Source organism: Mus caroli, chromosome 4, assembly GCF_900094665.2.
Source record: "Mus caroli chromosome 4, CAROLI_EIJ_v1.1, whole genome shotgun sequence".
Lineage (NCBI taxonomy): Eukaryota > Metazoa > Chordata > Mammalia > Rodentia > Muridae > Mus > Mus caroli.
Genome location: NC_034573.1, coordinates 79,628,236 through 79,654,886, shown reverse-complemented (window position 1 = coordinate 79,654,886; position 26,651 = coordinate 79,628,236). Strand labels below are relative to the sequence as shown.

General features: G+C 38.5%; 1 protein-coding gene across 5 annotated transcripts in view; it reads right to left on the bottom strand.

The window, feature by feature from the left end:
- Dennd4c (DENN domain containing 4C) overlaps positions 1-26,651 on the bottom strand; it is a 95,239-nt gene that overhangs the window by 39,058 nt on the left and 29,530 nt on the right. For 4 of the 5 annotated variants that reach the window (XM_029475927.1, XM_029475926.1, XM_021159971.2 and 1 more), the window contains 11 exons: positions 23,502-23,740; positions 21,141-21,207; positions 20,073-20,131; positions 18,569-18,713; positions 14,759-14,934; positions 12,093-12,193; positions 10,538-10,756; positions 7,221-7,366; positions 5,137-5,172; positions 4,917-5,047; positions 2,749-2,881 (listed from right to left, as the gene is read on the bottom strand). In XM_029475927.1, the coding sequence (XP_029331787.1) occupies positions 2,749-2,881; positions 4,917-5,047; positions 5,137-5,172; positions 7,221-7,366; positions 10,538-10,756; positions 12,093-12,193; positions 14,759-14,934; positions 18,569-18,713; positions 20,073-20,131; positions 21,141-21,207; positions 23,502-23,740 (1,452 nt within the window). The remainder of the gene's footprint in view (positions 1-2,748; positions 2,882-4,916; positions 5,048-5,136; positions 5,173-7,220; positions 7,367-10,537; positions 10,757-12,092; positions 12,194-14,758; positions 14,935-18,568; positions 18,714-20,072; positions 20,132-21,140; positions 21,208-23,501; positions 23,741-26,651) is intronic. The other variant, XM_029475929.1, reaches the window with a different exon arrangement.

Genomic DNA, 26,651 nt, shown 5'->3' with positions numbered 1-26,651 from the left:
CCCCAATCACATCACAAATGCCAAGCTTAGACACTGCTGAAAATGCTTTAACTGTTATTCAATACAACCAAACATTAGGTACCCAGTGTTTTTGTTTTGTTTTGTTTTTGTTTTTTGAGACAGGGTTTCTCTGTGTAGCCCTGACTGTCCTGGAACTCACTTTGTAGACCAGGCTGTCCTCGAACTCAGAAATCCACTGGCCTCTGCCTCCCGAGTGCTGGGATTAAAGGCATGCGCTACTATGCCCGGCTGGTACCCAGTGTTTTTACAACACATACAATTCCTTGCTCTTTCAGAAACATGATGACTTACTTGTAGAAGAGAAAACACACTTAATAGTTCCCTATCCCTATTCCTCAGTGTGTAAACATCAAAAAAGAATTTTTGTGACACTTTGTTCATATTTGTATGTGTGCACAGACATGTGGAGAGCGGAGGGCAACCTTAGCTCTTCCTCGTGTGTTTATCCATTCTGGGTTTTCTGTTCTGTTCTGTTCTGTTCTGTTCTGTTCTGTTTTTGGTAGGCTCTCCCATTGGTCTGGACCTCTCTGGTTAGATAAGGCTGGTTGACCAGCATGCCCAGCGGATCCTCTTGAGTCTTTGCCTCCTTGAGCCTTTACTGAGATTACAAGTGTTCACCACCTCACCTGACTCTTGTGTGGATTCCGAGGCCAGAACTCAGGTCCACATACTTGTGGATTGAGCATATTACTGACTGAGCTATATCTAGTTTTACATTTGGACTGTATTGTATCACAATGTTTTACTTTAAAAAGTGTTGAATGGGCTGCTAACTTGAGTTTCATTTAAAAAAAAATCATTAACCAACTTTTTTGGCTCAGGATAGGACAGAATTTCCAATAACTTCTGAACTGGTCCTAAACATACTTCTGCTTTTTTGTACTATATATTTATGCAAAGTGGCATTTTCAGCACTAAAATATAAAATCCAAGAATCGATGAACTCTGAAAAACACTGAATAAGCTGTATATCGATCAACATGTGCATGGCTCATTTGCAGGGGTCAGAGAACAACTTTGTGGACTCGCTCTTTCCATTCAGATGGGCTCTGGGGACGAGCTCAGGTCACCAGGCTTGCAGAGGCACCTACCTCCCTTTCTCCAGGCTGCCTCTAATCTTAAAAAAGTATTTTCTCATTCTTCTCTCTATTAACAATTAAGATGCCCTAAGTTCTTTTTTGCCAAGATATCCACTTAATTCTCCTTTCTGAGTTTATTGTTTACATAGATTCTCTCACTGAGTAGTTCTTTAAAAATAACTGCTCCAAGGCTAGACAATGTGGTTTATAACTGCAATCCAAATACCCAGGAGGCTGAAGCAGCAGAACTGTTACAATTCCAGTTCATTCTAAGGACCTCCAAATATCAGCGTATAAAGGATGTTATTTTAATGCATCTCAGCATAGCTTGCACCCCTTTCTCCCTAAATTAGATGCTGCAGTACTGTAAGACAGCAAGGCTGTCCTGAGCTAACTCCCTTTGGTGTAGTATTTGTAATACTGTTTTGTACGTAAGACCCAAAGAAAATACAAATCAATGCTGAAGTGAAGTATCTATCACTTCATATTCATCAGATGGCAGTAATTTTAAAAAAGGAAGATAATACCTGAAAAGGATATTGTAATTATCAGGACTCTAAACTGTTAATAGAAATGTAAAATGATGTAGCCATTCTGAACAATAGCGTTATCATTTCCTCAGAAACAGAAACATAGAATTACCATATAATAAATATAACAGCTCTATCCCTAGATATCCTGGAAAGACATAAAAATATCTACTTGGCAACTGCACACAAATGTTTATACCAACATTATTTATAGCAGCCAAAAATAAGAACTGTTGCGTGCCTATGAACACATAAGCTGCTATGTGCATGCCTTTCAGTCAAAATTAAGTACTAATGCATGCTAGAGAATGGATAGATCTTGAAAAGACTATGCTAAGCTAAAAAAGATAATCACAAAATAATACTACTACAATATCCTATTTACATGCAATGCCTAGAATAATGCACCTTGGGGACAGAAAACAGAGTAGTGGCTGCAGAGAGTTATGGGAGAAAGGGTGTGAAGCAGGATATGGGTTTTGCTTCTAGAGTTATTTTCATCTCTATAATTAACTGAGGTGATGGATGCACAATCCTGAGAACACACTGAAAGTACCAGAGTGGAACACAAGCTACTGAGTTATATAGCTACTTTAAGTGGATAAATTATGTGGTATATGAATTTTCTCACAATAAGGTTTCATTCACACACATACATATACATATGACCTCGAACTCAGAGATCCACCTACCCCTGCCTCCTCTCAAGTTCAAGGATTAAAGGTATGCACCACCACTGCCCAGCTAAATTACATACTTTCTATTTTATTTCTTTTAATTTTTGAGGCAGGGTCTCACTAGATAGTGCTGACTGGCTTGGAATTCACTATATAGGCCAGAGTGGCCTCAAACACACAGAAATCCTCTCGTCTTTGCTTCCTGAATGCTGGGATTAAGTGTGCCACCACAAGTCCCGAAAAGTTAAGGTTTGTTTGAATCTCAAGACTTCCCTTAAATATAAATGGGTGCTTTAAACTTCACTTTTAATTTCAAGTTGGGTACAAGAAATACAGTTACACACATGACAACCATAACAGGCCTTCAAATGGCTGCTAAGGATTCTGTACATATATATTTTACATATTCAATGAACAGGGGTTATAGAAAGAACATCTGACCTGTTTAGTCCTTTTAGCCATGAGGGCAGGGCTGTTTGTAATGCTGCTCCCAGGAGGATGTCTACTGAAGCACAGTTTCAGCTTCTGTGGGCTGTCAAAAAGCTTAAGATCCAACCTTGGAAAGTAGGTGTAACTAAAATAGGAAGCAAAATAGAACTGCTGGGTTACAATCCATCAAATTCTTACTCAGTACTTAGGTAAAAATGTCTAAACTTTCTAAATATTTAAATACATTTTATATTAATTTTAAATTAAATAAATTTCTAAATCTTATTCTATAATATTCTTTAAAACTCCTCACAATTTGTTTCAAAGTATGAGAAAACATTGCTAGTGTTACAGCATGTCCTGTCAGGAGCTTTAGCCGCTCCCAGCTATTGTTATTTTCACCCAGTCTGCAAAAAAAGAAAAATCCCTAAAGTCTGTCTTACTCAGGAATTCATAACTCTTTCCATAAAATCTGTATGTTCAAGGATAATTATATTTAAAATACCAGTATATTTAATAATCAACTTTTTCTTTAAGACATTGCATCAGTATTTAAAAGGAAAAAAAATGCAGTCTTTTTAATTTAGAAATTATAGTTTAACAACTTCTTTACACTTCTGAATATTATTCAGTTTCTTCAGAATATCATCAATTAATTGTCTATATGTGTGTTTCTTTGTAAATACTCTTGCTTAATTTATTAAAATACTAAGGTAAAGCAGTGTTTCTCAAGAAGAACCAGACATTCTAATCAACAGCAGGTGACTTTAAGCATGGGCATACTAACACACACTGCCAGCATAGCTCAGCCTCAACAGGTAAACTGCTGCTCAACAGTTGAGTGTGCATTTTTTAAATGTTAGAAAGGCTGAGGTTTTTTCCTATTGCTGGATTTTTCTCTTTGGAAACTGACTACTGATTTGACAAATTTTCCCTATAGAAAGCCTGCATCCCCCTGATTGTGATTTATATGTCAATACCGAAAGCCCCAACCACACAAGTTAAGACAAAGTAAAAATTAATTACACAGCATGAAATCGAACTAGCATTTAAGACACTCAGTTGCAGTATAACTCCAGTCTCATTCAGCCCTGTTGAGAGTTGTCTCTTTACAAAGGTCCTTGACTTTTCCTTAGAGAATTGTTTGTGCGTATATATGTGTGTATATATCTATGTATGCAAAGATACAAAAAACTATGAACAAATCCACAAGAAAAAAGGTAAATAAATTACAGTAACTGTACACAAGGTGGTCACTAAAATTATAAGCTATGAAAATTTTCAGTGGCATCAAAGAATGTTCAGACCATTAAAAGTAAACACAGGTTACAAAGAAAATGTTTAAGATGAACTTGTCTACACACTGTACATACCTAAAGTTATTAATAAATTTAAAATTAGTACTAAAATTGTGTGTAATATTTCTTATTTCATTAAAGCTTATTAAACTATGTACCATGATGATTATAGTAAGGAAAACATATTTACTGTAATTTCTGAAAAGATTCTCATCTAATTCCTACTTGCTAGGTTCCTAGTCTTTAAACAGACTGATTCCTCTACTTTCACATTTTCTCTATCTCACTAACTGAAGAATTTCACAGGATTAAAACTCCTAAAGGTAGTTGGTAGGGAATCTCAAAACAACAACAACAACAACAACAACAAATAACCCCAAACCCAAATCTTTTTTTTTTTTTTTTTTTTTTTTTTTAAGAAACAAAATTGTGGGCTGGTGAGATGGCTCAGTGGGTAAGAGCACCCGACTGCTCTTCCGAAGGTCCGGAGTTCAAATCCCAGCAACCACATGGTGGCTCACAACCATCTGTAACAAGATCTGACTCCCTCTTCTGGAGTGTCTGAAGACAGCTACAGTGTACTTACATATAATAAATAAATAAATCTAAAAAAAAAAAAAAAAAAGAAACAAAATTGTGCAGATTAAACTATAGTGTAGCTCCTAGGTAAATATTCCTGTCTGAGCTCCCTTCTAGTAAGGCCACTCACCCTTACACAGTAGCACCTGGTGGTAACTCCACGGAATAGTTATCTCAGGTCACTGAATTTACACTGACAATTACCTACACATACTACAGACATTTACCTCTCTTAATCATGGCAAAAACTGAAATAAACTATCTACACAATGCCCAAGTAGCTCTTTAAAAATTTCATTCTACCTGTACTGAGGTGACAAGTTATTTCCATCATCAGGAGGCGGCTCAGGTGGCATTATAAATACAGTGTGTTCACTTCTCTGTGAATCATCTAGCTCTATCAATCTGGTGTCTTCTGCTGAATCCAAGTCAACCTGAAAATAAGTATTTCTCCAATTAATGTGCATATAAGTAAAATTCTAATTCTCAAAGGCAACATTTAAACATAAGAAAAAAATCATACCTTTTCTGTTTTCTCTACACCTTTATCTGGAAACAACTAAGAAGAGAAAGAGAGAAATTCTAAGTGAAAACCTGTATCGAGTTGAATAATTTTTAAAAATTTTAAATCTTGATTTAAAAAGAAGAAACTTGAAGAAGAGGAGGAGGAGAGGAAGAGGAGGAGGAAGAGGAAGAGAAACAACTCAGGGCTGGAGAAATGGCTCAGTGACTAAGAGAACTCCATAGACAAACATACGGATCTGAGTTCCATCTCAGCACCCACATAAAAAGCAGGGCAGCTGCACATGCCTGTTTAAGCCCAGTAGAATGGGGAAGACGTAGGCAGAGACAACCAGCCCAGCACCAGGTTCAGTGACAGACTCTATCTCCAAAACATGGTGGAGAATGGTACAGCATGACACAGGGCAGCCTCCTCCTCTGTCCTCTGCACATGTCCATCACCACACATGTGTGCATGCACCTCACACACACAAAAATAAACTTTTTCTTCAATACCAGGTGTACACAATTAGGTTTTCTATGCTTACATTAAAACATATTCCTTTCCTTCCTCCCTCTCACTCTTTGAGACAGGTCTTACTATATAGCCACAGCTGGCCTAGAACTTGCTGTATAGTCTAGGCTGGCCCTAAACTTCCCATCTTTCTGCCTTTGCCTCTCAAGTAGAGGGATTACAGGCATGTTATCATACTTGGCTTTGATTAGTTGTTTTATAAATCTTATTCAAACATGGTTTCTAAGGCACATGAATCACTGAAGGTCGATAAAAATTAAAACATAATACTAAACCATTCATGGATATATAATTTCAAGCCTTATATAATATGATTTGTGAAAAGAAAAAGTGGCTCCTAGATTTAGAAAAACCATAAAACCTATAAAAAATTAAAAAGACATATGAACTTAATTCCTCACTATTCAAAGTTAAGGGCTGGGCATAGGGGTACATGGCTCTAATCACCCCAGTATTTGAGAAGCAGAGGTAGAATTTCAAGTTCCAGGCCAGACTAGTCTTAGTCTACACAGCAAATTCCAGGCCAGCCAGGGTAACATATCAAGACCCTATCAGAAGGAAAAAAAAGGTGATATGGTGTGGGGAGGTGACACATGGAAGCACTTGGAAGGTAGAACTCAGTCATCCTTAGTTAAGTAGCAAACTCAAAGCTAGCCTGGGTCACATAAGTCTCTAGCTCAAAAGAAAACTTGAACAATAACAAAAAAAGCTTTGCAGATATTTATCAAACTATTCTGAAAGACATTAAAGCAAGAAAACAGCAGACCACTACCCAAAAATCCATAGCTTTTTAAAAAAAGATTTATTTATTTATTATATGTAAGTACACTGTAGCTGTAAGTACACTCCAGAAGAGGGCATCAGATCTTGTTACGGATGGTTGTTAGCCATCATGTGGTTGCTGGGATTTGAACTCAGGACCTTTGGAAGAGCAGTCAGTGCTGCTCTTTTTTTTTTCTTTAAGATTTTTATTTGTTATTATAAATAAGTACACTGTAGCTGTCTTCAGATACACTAGAAGAGGGCGTCAGATCTCATTACTGATGGTTGTGAGCCACCATGTGGTTGCTGGGATTTGAACTCAGGACCTTAGGTCAGTGCTCTTAACCGCTGAGCCATCTCTCCAGTACCCATAGCTTTTAAATAAGAAAACTAATCATATCCTGTTCACTTAGATTAAACCAACAACAACAAACACTAAGACTTAGGCAAGGAAACTTTTTTTTTTTTTTGGTTTTTCGAGACAGGGTTTCTCTGTGTAGCCCTGGCTGTCCTGGAGCTCACTTTGTAGACCAGGCTGGACTCGAACTCAGAAATCTGCCTGCCTCTGCCCCCCAAGTGCTGGGATTAAAGGCGTGTGCCAACACGCCCAGCTAGGAAACACTTTTAACATTCAACAGGCTCATAGAGAAAAGCAAATCAAGTCAGGCTCTCTCTCTCTCTCTCTCTCTCTCTCTCTCTCTCTCTCTCTCTCTCTCTTTCCCCCTCCCTCCCTCCCAACATCCCTTCTGCTCTCTCTTAAACACACACACAGGTTTTTTTTTAAGTTGGCACATAAAACAAAATATTACCTTCTCAATGCAATCATCAAAAAATGCCAATCCAGTATCTTTATCACTTACAAAACTGCATTCTTCAATGAAACGAATAAAAATCTGTGTTTTGGATAAAAGAGTATAGAATTTTGTATAGGCACGATCCCGACTTTTCAAAAAACCTGAAGAAAACAAAATCATAATAAATTTTTAAAAAGGAACTAATGTCATATCAAACATTATCATCCCTTCATGCACACTCACATTTATGGGAATTTCTAACAATCACATAAAGTTCTTTCTGCCTGACTTAACTATGAAAAACCCTGACACCAATCTCTTCACTGAATTATGAATCCTCTAAGGAACCTCGGCCCTATGTCCCGAGCAAACAGGGACTCTTCTCTGGGAGGGCATGGTGCTGCATGCCTTGAGTCCCAGCACTCAGAAGCAGAGACAAGTGGATCTCAATTCTGAGTTCAGGTCTTGCACGGTCTACAGAACAAGCTCCTGGACAGCCAGGTCTACACAGAGAAGCCCTGTCTCAAAAAACAAAACAAGAACTTCCCTCTGAGACTCGGAGACTCTTAAGCCAATGGCTGATATAATTCAATGGGTCCGTTTTCTTCCTCTACTATCAGCCCATCATTCCTGCATGTGATGAGGATTTCTATGTGGTTCAAATTAAGCACTTGGTTAGTAATCCCGTTTCACGGAGGCCAGGGCCTCTCCTTCAGTGACCACACATCAGCCCCTCATCCCTACCATCGTCATTCTTCACTGCTGGGGTCTGGCTATGAGGCATCACATGAAGTGGCTCATGTCCACAGCTGAGGGCACTAGTGAGAGGTGACCAGATCATTCACCAATGGGTTAACCCACTTAGTTCAAATTAAAGGAGGAATTAGCAGGAAGGTCCAGAGGAAGAAGCAGGTGAGTAGGGACACTTCTGGAAAGGGAATGTCTTGCCCCAAGAGCCCTGTCTCTCCCTATGTTTCCTTAGCCACGCTTTTCCATGGAAGTTCTGCTTTATCAAAGGGTGTTTTCCTCCCGCATGTTGTCACAGTGATTAAAAGGTAACTACCATGCACAAAGCATGAAAGATTTGGGGCTTTAAAGACCATGGGATCTCAATGAGTCTTTACAGAGGCATACTCATCATTCGTTCCCTGCTAGTTTTCAATATAACTACTAATCTTTAATTCCCATATCACTCTCAGATCAGTAGCTCTGTTTGGTTTGCCTCTATAAAGCTGAATTACTACTACCAGTTCTTTTTGCTTGTTTTTCTGTTTTGGTGAAGCTAGCAGACAAAGAAGGTGAGGAAGTAGGCTTACTGAAACTACCAGTATACCAACCCTTGCCCACGTGTGTGTGTACATGCACCATGTGTGCAGGAATCTTAGGAGGCCATTAGAAGACACTGGATCCCCTGAAAACTGGAGTTAAAGGCAGTTGTGAGCTGTTCAACACTGGATTCTGGGAACCAAACTCAGGTTTTCTATAAGAGCAGTTTACTCTCTTAACTGCTAGTCATCTCTTTAGTTTTAAGGCAGAGTCTTACCATACAGCACTGGCTGGCCTATAGCTTCCTATATAGACCAGGCTGCCCTTCAAGTCAAGAGATTTGTCTCCCTCTGCCTCTTGAATGTTGGCATTAAAGGCATGTAAGTTCTTAAAGACTGAAAACTTAACTATCTCAAATAGTCCTCCACACGCTAACACCATTGCAAATATGGTTTTTAGGCTACTTTTTCTGTCTTCCTTTTTTGATGCCTTAGGGCATTTGGCATGCTGTATTACTCATTCATTCCCACCCTCTTGAACAACAGGAAAATTATTAAATAAAATAGGAGCAAATTATGAGGGAAAGTGAGGAGACCGGGAGGAGGTGAGGAGGGAAGGAGAGAAAGGGTCAGAGAGGGAAGGAAGGAATTAGAGGGAAAGGGGAAACCGTGAGAAAGAGGAAGGAGAGAGAGAGAGAGAGAGAGAGAGAGAGAGAGAGAGAGAGAGAGAGAATGGGCAGCGTTTTGCTGCCATGTGCCAAAACTACTGAACTTAAGGCTTTAGTCATCAAGCTTCCAGAGCCGTGTTATTCATCTCAGTAGCCACAGGTGCTAATCCAGCATCTTAAGTATAACTAATGGAGCTACACTGTAAGTTACACAATACATACTGCATTTATAGACAGTATAAACATAAGAAATGTAAGGCTATTTAATAACTTTTTAATAACTAAAAATTTTTGATAGGGGGATGGAGAGATGACTCAACTCACTGCTCTTCTAGAGGTTCTGAGTTCAATTCCCAGCAACCACATGGTGGCTCACAACCATCTGTAATGGGATTCAATACCTTCTTCTAGTGTGTCTGAAGGCAGTTATAGTGTACTCACATACATAAAATAAATAAATAAATCTTTAAAAAATTTGATTGTATGTTGAAATGATACTGTTTCAAACATGAGAGAGGAAATACAATTACAATTAGTTTTTCTTAGTTGTTAAACTTTTTCGTGGCTACTACAAATACCATGTATAGCTCACATGGTATTTCTACTAGGCAGAGTGGATCTTGATGCAATCAAATTTCCAATAGGAGATGAAATGTTGAACAACACAATGCTATAGCAGCTCATACACGTAAATCTATAATAACAGTTACTGAAGAAATGATGGCCTGTCTGCACTGTACTTTAAATGAAACGGAGGGGAAGGGAACGGACGAGGCAGACAAAACCACTGAAGCTAGATGACAACTGTGTGAGGACTGCGTATGTGTTTTGTTTGCATAAAAGTTAAGTCAAAGTCACTATTCAATTCCTATCCATTCTTCACTGTGTTATGTCTTCAGGAAAAACCTCTTACCAAGTTAGGCCTCTCATGGAATCAACACTGCACTTGGTTATTTACAGTACTTTGTTGTCTAATGTCTTCATTCCCTAGAACAAATGCTATACTCTTTACATAAAACTTCAGACCATGTCATAGAAACTGGTGGTTTCAGTCTGTAAAATAATTTTTGAGGCACAAATTACAAAACTGAGGAAAGAAAAACAGCCAAAAACCCTGTCAAGTCCCAGATGTGTCTTCTTGAAATAACTGATCATATGGGATTGTACACAACACATTGGACTCTTCAAACTAAACACAGTCAGTTTCACATTTTTCATAAAAAACAGTGGAGTATAAAAATAGTAAGGTATCTACCAATAGAGGTAGGTTACAGGAAATGCAAATTCCTTACATTTGAACATGAACTTGTATGGCTATAGTAAATGCATCTATGTAGCAACCCTAAATAGAACTACCTTTAACTTTAGTGAAGGCAACTGTCATCTCACTGACACTCACCCTGTCGATCAAACAATGAATCCGCAGCTGTGGCTTTATTAGAAGGAGCTTCTGTGATTGGTCTGAGATATGACCTGTACCCTTTTAAAACAGACGCCATAAATCGCAAAAATGTCTCCTGAATTTCCATCTCCAATTGTGTCATCTTTTTTTGCCAAGAGTAATCTGCTTCAATTGGAGTCATCTCAATTGCTGAACTTTCTTGAGGTTTTCGGTGAACTGACAAAGTAAGGAAAAGCAAAATAAGATATTAATATATAATATTTACTATATCATGATTGAATGATAAAGTAGTCAAGCTGAGCATGGTGGCGCACGCCTTTAATCCCAGCACTTGGGAGGCAGAAGCAGGCGGATTTCTGAGTTTGAGGCCAGCCTGGTCTACAAAGTGAGTTCCAGGACAGCCAGGGCTATATGGAGAAACCCTGTCTCAAAAAAAAAAAAAAAAAAAAAAAGAAAGAAAATAGTAAAATAAAGTCCACAACCTCACCCCCTCCTCTCTCTCTCTGTCTCTCTCTCTCTCTCTGTCTGTCTCTCTCTCTCTCTCTCTGTCTCTCTGTCTCTCTGTCTCTCTCTCTCTCTCTCTCTCTCTCTCTCTCTCTATATATATATATATATATATATATATATATATATATATATATATATATTCTAACCAAGTAATCAGGCTGGCTTCTCTTTCACCATCTTGTTGTCTCGGCCTCCCTAAGTGCTGGGGTTCCTCAGCTACACAGCAAGTTGGAACTAGCCCTAGGACAAACATGAGCGTAAAATATCCTAAACAAACAAGTAAAAACTCTCAAAACCAACGAAACAAAACATTGGACTCAGGTTGTAGCTCAGATGGCGTGCGTCCCCATCCCGGGTCTAGTCCCCAGCACTATATAAGCTGGCCTCGGACTCTACACCTGCAACACTAACATTTGGGAGGTAGGGACAAAAGGATCATGAGTGTGAAGTCATCTTTAGCTCTCAAAGGGTAGCAAAGAGGAAAGGGTACAAAGAATATGTTAAAAAACAAAAAATAACTAACCACATATTGTTTAGGTCTGATATAAAATAACTCATTAAACAGAACCAAATGTTTAATTAACAATTACCTTTATTTTAATTATCTTATCTTGTTCTGACATTTAAAACACTTTCAAAGGGGAGAGGCAGAAAGAAAAGGATCACAAGTTCCAGGTCAACTTGAGCAAAGACAGTGTCTCAAAATATAAAAAGGGGCGAGAAAGACGGGTCAGTGGTTAAGAATGCATGCGTGCACACTGTTTTTGCATAAGACTAACCAACCACACCAGGCAGCTTACAGCTCCTTGGGATCTGACGCTCTCTTTTGGGCTCCACGGGTACCTTACACATGCATGCACATGTCACACACAGAGAGAAACACACAGACATACACATATACACAGACACACACACACACACACAGACACACACACAATTAGAAATAAAATACTAAAAAGAAAGGATGAGATAGACAGAGCAAGAGACAACTCCCATTTGGGTTTGTGGCAAGTGCGGCCCCACCCCCACCCTGCCTCACACTCACCTGAGCAGAGCTGCTCATACAGTCTCCTCAGGGTGCCAAGCAGACTCTTGCATGGCTTTTTGGGAAGCTGCTTCCAGTTTATGTTCTTTTTTTCATCAGCTCTATTAAATGAGAGTTAGGAAAATCTGCTATATAATTCATTTGTACTAAACAAAATTCTTCTGTCAAAGCTAAAAGGGACATTTTTCATGCACTGAGGACTAACACAGACACACGGAATGGGAGGTGCTTTAGGGTGCTTCTCCTTCCTTGTCAATAGACCTTAGACAATGTGACTGTCCCCAACAGCAAGTTGTACAATACGGACCACAAGTCTGATTTTAAAAGTTAAACACTATAACGTTTTTAAGAGTTAAATTAACTGACTTGAAACGTTAACCTATTGGCAGAACTCTAAAATACTATATGCCCAAACCAAGAACTGGATGAAATTTAACAAAGAATCAAAAAAATATAGCTCATTGGATTCCTCACAGAGGTAAGAAGAAATCAAATACAGCATTATTTAACATAATCTATGACCATAAAAGCACTTAAAAAAAAAAAACCCTAAAGACATAGATAAAATAAAAATAAAAGCTAAATAAAGGTTAAAATTTTCAAAATTTTATAATCCAGAAATATAAAACAGAGCAGAGACAATGGCTTTGAAAAATGTTCCACAAGTCAGCATGTACCAGTCTTTCTTTTAATAGTTTAGTCTCCAGTCTTCAGTGATTAGAAACCTAGAGAAACGCCAAAGCCCCATCTGACCGAAGGATTAATAAACAGGCCCCTATTTTGGTCACAACCAAGTATGGTGCTGAATGAAAGCCAAACTAAGACTCAGTAATGTTGGCTTCGCTTAGATTTCAACTGGGAAGAAGGGATTCCTTCCTTCAATTCCTACTGCCCAACCAAATTTACCAGCATGGTCCAAGGAACTCCAAGTAGAAATTAACTTCAAATACTCCCTGGCTGATAATGCCAACCACCAGCACAGAAGCAAATGTTATATCCTCCCAGGAAAGAGAACTGACTAAAGGGCTGTCATACTGCCATGTTCTAGGTACTTAAGACTCACACTAGTTGAGCATGACGGCACATATCTACGACTTAGGAAGCAAAGGCAAGAAGATCACCTCAAGTTAAAGGTCAGCCTGGTCTATAACAAGTTTCAGGCCAACCAAGAACAGAGAGTAAGATTTTTTCTTATAATTAAGTAAATAAGATGTCAATCAACTATGAAACTTTCATGTATTTAAAATTGATGGCATGTAGCATTTAACTCTGATCAAGTACTCTCACTTGATGTAATTACATAGTATCTATTTTAGGTCTACCTTTTAAATCCCCAAATGAACACTGTCATCCCTATATGAATTATCATCAGTTTGGAATCTGGCTCTAACATTTACTATCTACCTGACTTTGAGAAATAATCACTTTGAATGTCTGTTACTCAAATTTCTTCTCTACAAAATGACAATGATAATGTACCAAATGATTAGGAACTGGCATGCATTCACATGTCACAGTCTGTCTAATACAAGGGGAACCATCAACTATAAAACACTTGTTTTTACTGCCATGCCATAAAAGGAAGGATGTTGGAGGTGGGGTATGATACATACCTGTAACGCCAGCACTTGGGAGAGGCAGGAAGATCAGTTCAAGATCATCCTTGGTTACCACAGCTAAGCTCAAACTCGGGGCCAGTCTGGGATATATGAGACTCTCACAAACAAAAATTTCAGAGCTGGCTATGACGCTGAGTGGTAGAGATCAGGCTTAACTCACAGCAGATCCTGGGTTCAATTCCCAGGAGAACCAGGGGGGACTGTGCTAACTGAATTCATGAAGTGACTCATTACTTCCAAGTTATCTATAAATCTAGATATACATAATAACGAGCCATTGTAGCTATACAGTTTCAAATACAGTGCGTCCACTTCAGTATTATTTTAATTTTAAGTTTTTGTGGGGTTGTTTGAGGCAATGTCTCACTCTGTAGCTAAAGCTGACCTGGATTTCACTACGTAGCCCAGGATGACCTCTAATTCATGGTGATCTTTAGCCTTCCAAGTACTGGCTTTACTAGCAGAAGCTACCACACTAGCTTCAGTATTATTTTCTAAGCAATGTTTGCTTCCTTTCATACAACTATTCTGTCAGTTCACATCATACAGGTGTCTTCCCAAACAATTACCCTGTAGTGACCACAAGGGCCTGAAGAGAGAGGGTCTCATGTAGTATAGGCTGGCTCCAAAGTTACTATGTAGAAGGTCTATGAATTTCTGATCCTGACACCTCTGTGTCACAAGTGTATATGCCACTAAAGCATCTATTCAGTACTGGAACTGGAACCCAGGGCTTCAAGAATGCTAAGCAAGCCCCTTATCAACTGAGCTACACTCCCAGACACCCCCCCCCCACCCACACACACACACTTTCTTTTTGATGGAGTTTCTCTAAGCAATCCTGGCTGTCCTGGAACACAGAGATTAGCCTGCTTCTGCCTCCCTAGTGCCAGGATTAAAGACATGCACCATCAATACCAGTAGTACCTTCAATTTCTTTATCTATACATTTCCTGCCAACCCCACTTATTTCTAAATGCTTGTAAATAGTTTAATTATATATGGTGGAAACTACACATGGGAGATAATAGAAAATGAATCACTTACACATATAACGTGTTCGTATCCAAGTCAATGCAAACAACATCTTGTGGTGGGTCATGAAGATCAAAGTACCTTGAGTCCACTCCAACTATAAATGGTAAAGGCGCACTAAGCACTCCAGCCAATGAAAGAGGACAAAGGGGGATATATGGGCACTGCCACTGAAATGGAAAGATCATCTAGGGGAAAAGTTTTTTAAAAATTAACCAAATTTGAATTTGCAATGACAACTATACAATTAACTATTACTGAAAGGGACCACTGAAAAGCAATGAAATCTATTTTCTTCAACTTTATGTTTCATTCCAAAGTTAAATGACTACAAATACTATTGGGTTAAAAATGTCAAGAATACTGATGATCATGGCACACTAACAGCTCTTTGCAGGTTAATTCTTCTACACATATCTCATGCATACTTTATTGAGAATCAAAGCAAAAAGATGAAACTGCCCCCCAAATAATAAAACAAACCTACATTTTTATAAACTTGGACATTTTATCCACTTATGATCTCTGACCAAAATCTAAGTGCACAGAAGGCCTGTGGGCAGTGGGAGAAACAAACTGGTGTGAGCCTGTGGCTGGGTATAGTGCTTGCTTGGCATGGTTTAGGAACCTGGGGTTCTATCTCAAGCACCACACTAAAAAATAAAATATAATAATTAAAACATCACCTAAAACATTTTCTACACTTCAAATAAACATTTAAAATAATTCAACTTCAGTGAAGTTTGACCTCTTCAAAATATAGTTGATATTAAACATTCTCTGAGACTCTCAAACAAATAAACAAAAAGCCAGTCATTAGTGAGCTCTTAAAATCTCAGCAATGGGGAGGCAGATACAGGCAGATCTCTGTGGCTTGCTAGCTAGCCATTCAAATTCAACATAGCCAGTGAGAGAATCTGTCTCAAAAACAGTGAAATGCACCAGAGAAGAATGACATCAGAAGTTTGTCTCTAGCATACATACACATACAGACACACAGACACACACATATAAACATATAAACATGCACAAACATACACACACACAAAAATCTAATGGAAGTTTTAATTTACAAGTTGTCATCTTAAGTGTATGTGTACTCAGGTTTTTGTTTGTTTGGTTTTGGTTTTATTTCTATTTTTAAGAGCACTTTCTAATAGGCTGAAAAAATACACTAAGAGGCTGAAGAGATGGCTCAGTGGTTAAGAGCACTGGCTACTCTTTCAGGGGACCTGGGTTCAATTCCTAGAATTCACACTGAGTGGCTCACAATCTTCTGTAACTCCAGCTCTAGGAGATCTGATACCCTCCTCTGGCCTCCATGGGCAGTAGGCCATATATACACAGACATAAACACATAAAACAAATAAATCTAAGAGAAAAAAAGACTAAAATATTGTTTTGGTTCATATACAGTTACCTTCCCAACCTATTGTACTGCAGTGACTACAAAGCCTCATTCAAAAAACAGACTTTTATATGAGACAGAGTGTTACATAGTATAGGTGGCATCACACTCACGATGTAGACGCTGACCTGCCTCTGGACTGAATGCTCAATATCAATAGGCCACAACTGTAATCAGGGATGACCGATTGCTCTAAGTCCGGTTCAATTTTCACCCTCACTCATCATCAGCAACCCCAAAGAAATACCTATAGCACCACTTCTGCTAGCCATTACAGATCATTATTCAAGACTGGCATTTCAAGAATTATGTACTAAGAGATACACAAGCATTTACTAAGTGCTAAGCACTCTTAGACAATGAGATTACAGTACCAATAAAAACAGACCCATGCCTCCTAGCTTCAAAGTCTAGAATTTTAGTCTTTTTTCTGTAAAATGAAGAGTAATTTAGGCCTCAAAGCCTTGGTAACAACTACTTAATTTTGCTTCTGTACATGAAAACAGTAACAAGTAATAAGTCAGTAAGTAGTCTATGTTCCAATAAAACTATTAGTCGTACACTTCTGGCAGACGTGAACTGGCAGGCCAGACTTGCCTGGTCTGTTGACACCGAGTATGACAGGAAGAGGCATACAATAAACACAAGATATAAAAAGTATGTATTTTATTAGAAAGTGAATAATACTATGGAGGAAAAAGACCCATAAGCAGAGTCCAGAGCAGGATGCATTACTGCATGCAATGTGAGCCTCACTACAAAGAGACAACTACCTGAATCATGAACAAAAGTATTCTTCACCAAGGAAGCAGGGTGACTGGGCATGGCAGCTTCCACCTCTAATCCCAACACAGGCAGTTAAGGCAGGAGAACTGTGAAAGTTCACACCACCAACCTGATAAATAAGTTCCAGGTCAGCTTTAGCTGAATGTGAGCCTGTCTTTAAAAAAACAAAACAAAACCAGGGATGGGAGAGATGGCCTGGCATTTAAGAGTGAGTATTGCTCTTGAATAAGACCTGAATTTGGTTCCAGGAACCCACATCTAATGGCTCACAACCACTTGTAACTCCAGGACATCCAATGCTCTCTTCTGGCCTCCACAGGCACCTGCACTCATGTATCCAAGCAGACAAACAGGCGCGCGTGCACACGCACGCACACACACACACACACACACACACACACACACACATATTAAGTAGATAGCAAAATAAACAAAGGCTAAAGAGATCACTTAGTAGTTAGAGAACACTTGCTGCAGAATCATGAAAGCTGAGGTTCAGAACCCAGCACCCACAGAGCAAGCCCGGTATTTCATGAATGCAGAGGCATGTGCACACACAGGAGTACGTGTGTGTATGTGTGTGTGCACACGCACACATGTGCATACAGCTACACATAGCAACAAAAAGTTCATTATGATCTGATTTCTAATTTCAGTAAAAGGGCATTATAGTGTTTTAAATACAATTTGACTTCATTTGTGATTTACCCAAGAGCGCATTTTTATATTATCCTATTCACAATAAAGCCATATATATAACGAGAGACAGTAGTTAAGTTAAAGTTAGAAAATAACCATGTAATAAATTTGCATAACTTAAAATAAAATCAACTAGAATTTCATTAGTGTTTTGGTTTATTTCTTTTTTATATTTTTTTGAGGCAAGATTTTGATACACACACACATACATTTCTGCCTCAGCCTACCAAGTGCTATGATATTGTGTAGTAACTTTCTACAAATTGAAACATTCCCTTCTTGAAAAAGCAGAGACTTAGGATATTAAACTACAGGAGTCTGGGAAACTTGACTCAGATTCATAAGGCCCCTCTGCTAGGTCATAAGAACAGTAAATACTTGCACCATTTCAGTATCTGGAAAAGACTCTGACCTACTGAGATGCCTACAAGTCCCACAGATCGCTGGGGTTCCAGCATCCGTAAGTCATTTAGGCTAGAGGGAGTGTTCCCATGATGCAGCTACATCCGGGTTGTCGCTGCTCCTCTGTGTAACTGCTCATCTATACTCATCTGTGAGTAATCTCAATAAAGCAACAGTTTCCAATTTGGACTTTGGGGGATTCATTACTTTAGTGTCTCCAAGGTCCTCTATTAGGATGACAAGACCCCTGTTTGTGTCACTTGAGGAAACACTAAGACTACAGGTAGAGACTGCCAGGCTCCACTTACAAGTTTTACTGTTATGAATGAGTATTTACTCTCAGGAGAACACTAAAACATGAGAAATTAGAAACTGACATTTTTTTCCCTCAAACATTTGTTTTCTTCATACACTTAAACTACATTCATATCACACTGACTGGGCTGGGATCTGTAAAGTTGCCTTCTTTAAAGAAAAGTACAAAACCCGTTAGTAGTAATTCTGTTCTAAAAGAAAACTGTACTTACAGCAACAACAGCTTCAGCTACCCCAGTCAGTACAGCTGGCCTGAGAGAATGCAGCAGAATCTTACTCTCAAGTAAAACCAGCAGCAGCAATGTCGCACAGTTCTCAGGACCCAGATTCATCAGCAAGGAGCTAAAGTTGGCTCCACTAGAGAGCAGAGAAAGAAAGGATTAGGAACTACTTTACTAAAACATAAACAGGTTAGGAATCTAATGTTAATTTCCGTTCAAAACTTAGTAAAATGCAGCTAATTTAATGAGGTAGTATATGGTGTGGTTCAAATGAACATTATTAAGAACAATTTTCTGAAGCTCAAATTTGAGCTGAGTTCAAAGGAACAGAGGTAGGAGTGTAATGGGGCTGGGAGAGAGCATTAGGTAAGAACTCTGAAGCAGGAGACACTAAGGGCATAATCCAAGAAATCCAAAATAAGGGAGCATGTGAAAATAACAAGAGACTATGGTTAAGAGAAATAACTCAATTAAACTCATATTCATAAGAGGATGCACTGGCTGCAGGTAGATAAAACACTGAAGGCCTAAGAGTAAAAGGATCAATCAAGAGGCTACTAACAAAACAGTCCATAGAGTAGCTGGATTAGTGATGCAGATGAAAAGCAGAAAAGGGGTATATAGGAGGTGAACATCTGCTCACCATGAACAATGACTTACAAACTGAATATGGGAAGGAGAGATGAGAAAGAAGCACTTCCTGTATTAGATCTTATAATTATGGATTTTGTAGAACGTCTGTGCATGAAATATGTGGACACGCATGTGATGGTCAGAAGACAGCTTTAGGTGTTGGTTTTTGGCACATGTCATCTTTTGTTTTAGAGTCTATCCTTGACCTAGAACTTAACCAAGTGGGCTATCTGGCTCACCAGTGATTTCTAGGGCGCATTTGTCTTTGTTTCCTGTCTGCCCACTGTTGGGATTATTGGCATGTACAACCCATACATGCTTTCTACATACACGGGTTCTGTGGACCAAAATTCAGATCCTCAAACTTGCAGGACAAACACTTCACCTACTGAATCATTTCCCCAGCCTTGCAACTGTCTCAAAGTGCCTCCATATTAAATTAGCCACACCACCCACTCAGGTATCAAGGATGGCAATACTAAGTGACACCCTATCTTACCTAGTGTCATCCTGCCTCCATCCTGCCTTCTTTTTGAGATTGAACTCAGGGCTTGTGTAAGCTGAACAAGTGCTACTACATGTACCCATAGTTCTTTATTTTAAGACAGATCTCATTAAGTTACCCATGCTGGCCTTAACCTTGCAATTATTCTGTCTCAGTCTTCTAAGATTCTTGGATTACAAGCTTGTCCCACCATGCTTAGCTCAGTAAAATATTTTAGAGCATTTTGTTCCAAGCAAATAAAAATAGCATTTTTAAATATGATAAAATGGGATGAGGGTGTAGCTCCTAAGGCCCAACATATATATTGTCCTGGGATCTAGCCATAGACAAACAAACAAACAAACAAACCATCATTACCTTAACGGTAAAGGTGTGGACACTGGCTGTGATAATATAAATGCATCATGGACTGATAGCTTAAACAAACAAAAAGACAAATTAGCCAAAGCAATTTTATAGTCTCAGTATTTTGATCAAGAGCTAAACAAAAAATTGCTTAATATGCAGAAAGGTATGTAATTTTAAATACACTGAGATGTAAATGATAATTGTAAATACTCAAGAGTATTCTTAAATTGATGACTGAATTCTGACCCAATTAGGAGGTTAAATGCAGTTATTTAAAATTTTGGAATAATTTTTATAAGAGCCTCAAATTTATTCATTCAAAAAACTTAGTTAAGCATTTAGTAACTGTGTAATACAAATTAATACTTGCTGAACTGAAATACATTCAAAACCAACAGTGTCTGACTTAGCCCTGCTATAAAGTATAGACAATCTCGTAGAAGAAGGATTAAATAGATTGTCTCATTAGACTGTAACGCTACTCAGTGTCAGTTGTAATCTGCTATGATTCAGGAAGAGACAGTAAATAAACAAAAGCTAAATATTTCACAACTTTCATAACAACCCGATCTCACTCCTGTAGCCAAGCAATAAGTCTTTGAAATCTTGTCTGTCCTGATTCTAGATAGTAAATGTCACAAGTTGTGCACCCACCTAGGCCTCTCACTACCTAGGGCCTAAGAAAGAAGCAGGTTCTTTAGTACAGTCTGAAAGCACTGTTAAAGCTGTATTAATTTCCCTCCTTCCAAATAAATTTTAAATACTCAGAATTTAAATATTGAAATACTAAATACTATCAGTTACTCAGAAACTAAGGACATAACCATAACGTAATGTTATGTTATGGGTTTAATTATTAAATTTAGCTATGGAAAGGGCACACATGAACCAATGAAAACAATACCATGAATCATAAGTAGTATTTACTCCAGTTCTATTCACCTGAGGTCTAAAAACCGACTAGGAAAAGATGTTCAATAAAGAACAGTCAGAACTTCAAACACCCATACTGCTTCATCTCACACTCAGAGAACTCAGCACAAACTGGCATGCATAGATAGACTCCTTTGTCATTACCTGGATGAGGATTCTTGGTCTTTGTGGTGAAGGAAAAGGGATATTTTGCATAAAATGTGAAATGTGCCTAGAAAAGATTGTAAAATGAATACCATAGTTACTTTTCTTAAATGTATCTCAGATCTTAGCAAGCCTTTCATTCCACTATATATCATCTCAATTAAAAAAAAAAAAACATCTATTTAAAACTGGGCTAGAGAATAAACCTTTGCAAAGAATACTGGTAGATTCTTGTAATTCTGGTTCTTAAAAGGTTGAGGCAGGAGGATTACTCAAGTTGAAATCTAGCCTGGGCATCCTAGTGAGTTCTAGGCCAGCCTGCACTATAGAGTGAGACCTTGTCTAATAAAACAAACAAAACCCATTATTTTCATCAGGAAAACAATGATATAAAAGTCGCTCTATAGAATACAGAGCAGCTAAGACTGACTACACTGTTGCAGTGAGCTTGAGTTAAGTTCACATGGCTCACAATCACCTGCAACTCTAGCTCCAGGGGCTCCACGCCCCTCTTCTGGCCTCCATGGGTAATCATATACTTGTGGTAGACATACGTACGCACATGAACACACACAAATAAAAATAATCTTTTTTAAAAAGCTATTTTTGCCAGGCAGTAGAGATATATGCCTTTAATCCCAGCACTCAGAAACCCAAGGTAGGCAGATCTCTGAATTCAAGGCCAGCCAGGGCTACACAGAGAAACCCTGTCTTGAAAAATAAAAACAAACAAGAGTTATTTTTATAGCCCTGCTTATCAATGCCAATATAAGGAATATAAATAAGAAATTTAATCCTAGGGCTGGCGAGATGGCTCAGTAGGTAAGAGTGCTGACTGTTCTTCCAAAGGTCCTGAGTTCAAATCCCAGCAACCACATGGTGGCTCACAACCACCCATAATGAAATCTGATGCTCTCTTCTAGTGTGTCTGAAGCCAGCTACAGTGTACTTATGTATAATAATAAATAAATCTTTGGGCCAGAGCAAGCAGGGACTGAGCAAACAGAGTTGACTGGAGCAAGCGGAGCCAACTGGATCCTAAAAATTCAATTCCCAACAACCACATGAAGGCTCACAACCATCTGTATGGCTATAGTGTACTCACAAAGAATAAATAAATAAATCTTTTTTAAAAAAAAGGAATTTAATTCTAGATTTACTACTTGAACTTTGAACGCCTAAATGCCATTTCTCTACTTACAAACAATGTTTTTCAAGTTTCTCCAGAGGTGTATGCTCTTGGGAGAGACAGAATGTATTGTTTACCTTAAGAGAAGAACAATGATCATATCATTGATCTCTGAGTCTACTATAGAAACCATAGAATCTCAATTGCCCATAAGCGTGCTTACTTATCACCAAAGTTAAATTTCACCTCAATGCAATTAATCTGACAACCAAAAATTAAATGTAAAACCATAAAAGCCACTACCTTGCATTTTGGGAAAAAAGTAGAAATCCTATTTTTACACTAAATTTTGATTTTGTGATGAGTTTACACAAAGTTCTTAACCTTTCTTGGTTTGTTACTAAAGTCTTTATTAGATACAAAAATAAACAAAAAACATGAGCCAGAGAGATGGCTCAGTGGGTAGAAGTGTCTGCTACCAAGCCTGACAACCTGAGTTTAATTCTCCCAGAGCCCACATGGTAGAGAGAACTGACTCTCAGTTATCTTCTGACCTCTATTTGTGTGCCTGAGTGGTATATACACATGTGTATAATATAAAAGCACGTATGCAGTTAAGTTTTAATTTATTCATTTATTTCATTCACTAATTCTAGGTGTCTGAATGTTTTATTTACATGTATGTCTCATGTATGACATGTGGAGGTCAGAAGAGTGTATTAGATATTCCACAACTAGAGTTGAGTAACCTGTGAGCTGACATGAGGGTGCTGGAAATCCAACCCAAGTGTTCTGCAAGAACAAGTACTCTTACCTGAACCATCCCTCTAAATGACCCATGCATACCTATAAAGCCTCTGAACTCAGAAACCAAGAGGCCTACGAGTTTGCAGCTACTCTGGGCTACAAAGAGAAGGTAATTTCCCCATTAGTTTAGAGATCTATACCTAGATCTTGTATTGGCCACTTACACAAAGCACATGTGTATATTCGTTGTCTTGATTTCTAAAGAATGAACAGGAAAAACCCACACATCTATGCAAGTTAACTCCTCACCAGAATGTTTAAGACAAGTTCCTAATTTCAACGATTCAGGTGGAGAAGGGAATAAGCTAAAATAAGGTGACTTTGACTCTCCTATCCTTTCAACTCGGCTGCTAAGTTAAACAAACAATGAAATGAGCATTACACATTTGATTTCCATAGACATGACTCCTCCTCATTATACATACTTTTCAATGGGAAGAGGATGTGGTCCAGACACAGAAACTTTGTAGATAAACATAAGAAAATTCTTAAAAGCTTCAAAAAAAGGCCAGTGTGAAAGCAAACAAATGCACTTGTTTGAATTGATGGGTTTGGAGAGCACTCTTTTCTCCACGAGGGTCAATAGGCCCAGCTGTGTAAGTTGTTTCTCTGTTAGAAGTTCTTGAGAGTAAGGTTCATAAAACTGGATGGCAGCTCCATATACCTACAGTCAAAGAACTGTTGTAAGATTTGAAATTGTTTTTGAAAATTCATCTTTTTCTCTACATTTTTCGCTTTTTATATTTCATTCTGGATATTAAACCCCTAACCCCAAGCATCTTAGACAACCACTCTATCAGAAGATATTCATACCCAGTGCTCTTTTTTAAACAAGTATTTTCTGGGACTACATACCAAATAGATAAATAAAATGAAATTTCTCAACCAGAAATTTCAACCCAAACTCAACCAGATTTTGATGCAAATCCATCTAGATCATCCCACACAGCGTGATTAAATATTTTAAGCATACATTATCTACAATAAGAAAGAAAGAGAAGGGAAGACCAGAAAAGAGCAGAACAGAATAGGAAAGAATAGAATAGAAAAAGAGAAAAGGGCAACCTTTAATGCAGGTGGGGTAGCTTAGCAGGTACATTTAACCTTGTAAGTCTGACACTGAGTCCAAACTGCCGACTTCCATAATAGGAGAGAACTGACTCCTAAAAGTTGTCCTTCGTCCTCTTCAGGCAGACGCAACACATGTATTCCTACACTCACACATGCATTTTTTTTTAAAAGCAACCTTCTTTTGACTTGTTCTCCCTTTTAACCACTCCGTGTATTTTTACCCAACATTAGAGTATGCTAAGGACCTCACTCAACTTGTACTTGCTTGTATGCTGTTTTCCAGAACACTGACTATACAGAAATATACAGTTGGTCACATGTGTCATTTTTTTCAATGTACCAACATGTGAAGGTACATGTGCCATGGCACTTTGCACCGTGACACAGGGTCTCTACTGTTTGCCATTATATATGCCCAGCTAAGTAGCCTAGCAAGCTTCTGGGACTCTCCTCTTCCTGCGTCCCATCTTACCACTGGAGTTACCACTGAGGTTACTATATGTACTACTATATCTGACTTTATGTGGGTCTATGGAATCAAACGTGGGTCCTCAGACCTGCATGACAAGAAATTAAGCACTGAGCCACCTCTTCTGCCAACATTAATTTTATTTTTCTCTTGAGGTATATAAGCCTGAGCCAGGCATGGTGGCGCACGCCATTAATCCCAGCACTCGGGAGGCAGAGGTAGGCAGATTTCTGAGTTCGAGGCCAGCCTGGTCTACAAAGGGAGTTCCAGGATAGCCAGGGCTACACAGAGAAACCCTGTCTCGAAAAAACAAAAAACAAACAACAACAAAAAGATACATAACCCTGGCTTGTCTGAAACTCACAAGAGATTCACCTGTTTCTGCCACTTAGTATTGGGGTTAAAGGCAGGTGTCGCTCACCTCTGGACATATTAGCCACTGTTATGAATACAACTCAGTGGCATTAATCTTCACAATAGTGTGTAACCATCACTGTTATCCACTTTCAAAATCTTTTTTTTTAATCACTAAGGAGAAGCTCTATACCCCTTAAACAATAATTTCTCAATTCTCCCACTCCTAATTAAAATTAATAGTAGTTTCTTCTATTCTTTGTCTCAATAAAAGTCTATTCTAATGGTACCTACTATAGTTACAAGCAGTGTTTATTCTTTTTGTGTCTTGCTTACTTTTCTTAGCATGTTTTCAAAGTTCATTCATGTTAAAGCATGTAGTTGAATTTTATCTTTTTAAGGCTGAGTAATATTCTATAGAATACATAAACAAAATTCCACTTTGCTTTCACCCTTCAGTGGACACTTGCACTGTGATAATACTGTAAGAATACTGGCATCCAGGTTCTTTCTGAGTCCCTAGGTTCAGTAAATCCCAGGTTCTCTGGGAACAGTCTTCAGAAGAGACCAACTTCATCAAGTAATTAATTCTGTTTTCCTTTTGAAAGAGCTGCCAATCTGTGCACCACTCATATATTCTTTGACAGATCAAACTTTTTCATTTTGGTGAATTTTAACTTAGCCATTTCTTTTCTGTTTTGACTTTTTGGTCACATTAGCAAATTCAATGGCATGCATGAAGATTTTTCCCAATGGTTTCTTATAAAATATTTCTTTAAAATTTTATCATTAGAGAGAAGGAATATGAATGCGTGTGTGTACAGGCATGTTTTCAGTGTGGAGATCAGAGAGCCAATCTGTGGAATCAGTTCTCTCTTTTTACCTCTATGTGGGCCCCAGCGACCAAAGTCTGATGACCAGGCTTGTGGGGCACGTGCCTGTGCCTTTACCTTTCTGGCCAGTCCTCCAAGAGAATTCTACTTTTCAGTCTTTAAGATGAAGTCTGAGTTAGAATCTGAGTTTAGCATGTGATTTGGTTGCTTGTCTGGTGATGGTAATACAACTCAAGGCTATACACAGCAAGCTCTAGATCACTGAGTTACAGCTGATTTTCACATGGTCTAATCCCTACCTGGTTGCCGGTCACATCTAAACTCTTTCTTCTCCCCTTTTCTCTAGTTATCTGAAGTTATAGGTCCCTCTAAGGCCTGAACTATCTGCTGTTCCTCAGCCGCCCAGTAAAGCCCCGCGGCAGGCTGACAGCCGTGCTCTATGCTAGGTAACTATTCTCACATCCACCCACGACGACGATTCTCACCAGGCTCACCAACAGTGACCTAGCAAACACACTTTCAGTGCTTCACCTCCTCCTCTCTAAAACAAAACTAAAACTCACAGTCCCAGCTTCAAAATCCTTATTTCTCTGCTATGAGAGTAAACACGTCTATTCTGCTAACTTCTTTCTTTCCCACAGTAGATCCAATTCTGCTCATCATTTAAATATTGCCATTTTCTGGCTAATTCTAATGGTTTGAACTACAACCATCTCACTAACAGAAAACCAATCTTTACTTTTGTCTGACCTCATCCCAGAAATCAATTCCTATGTCCAGATGACTAGGTAACATCTCTATCTAGACAGACAGCATAAGCCACTATTTTTAAATGTGAACAGACACTG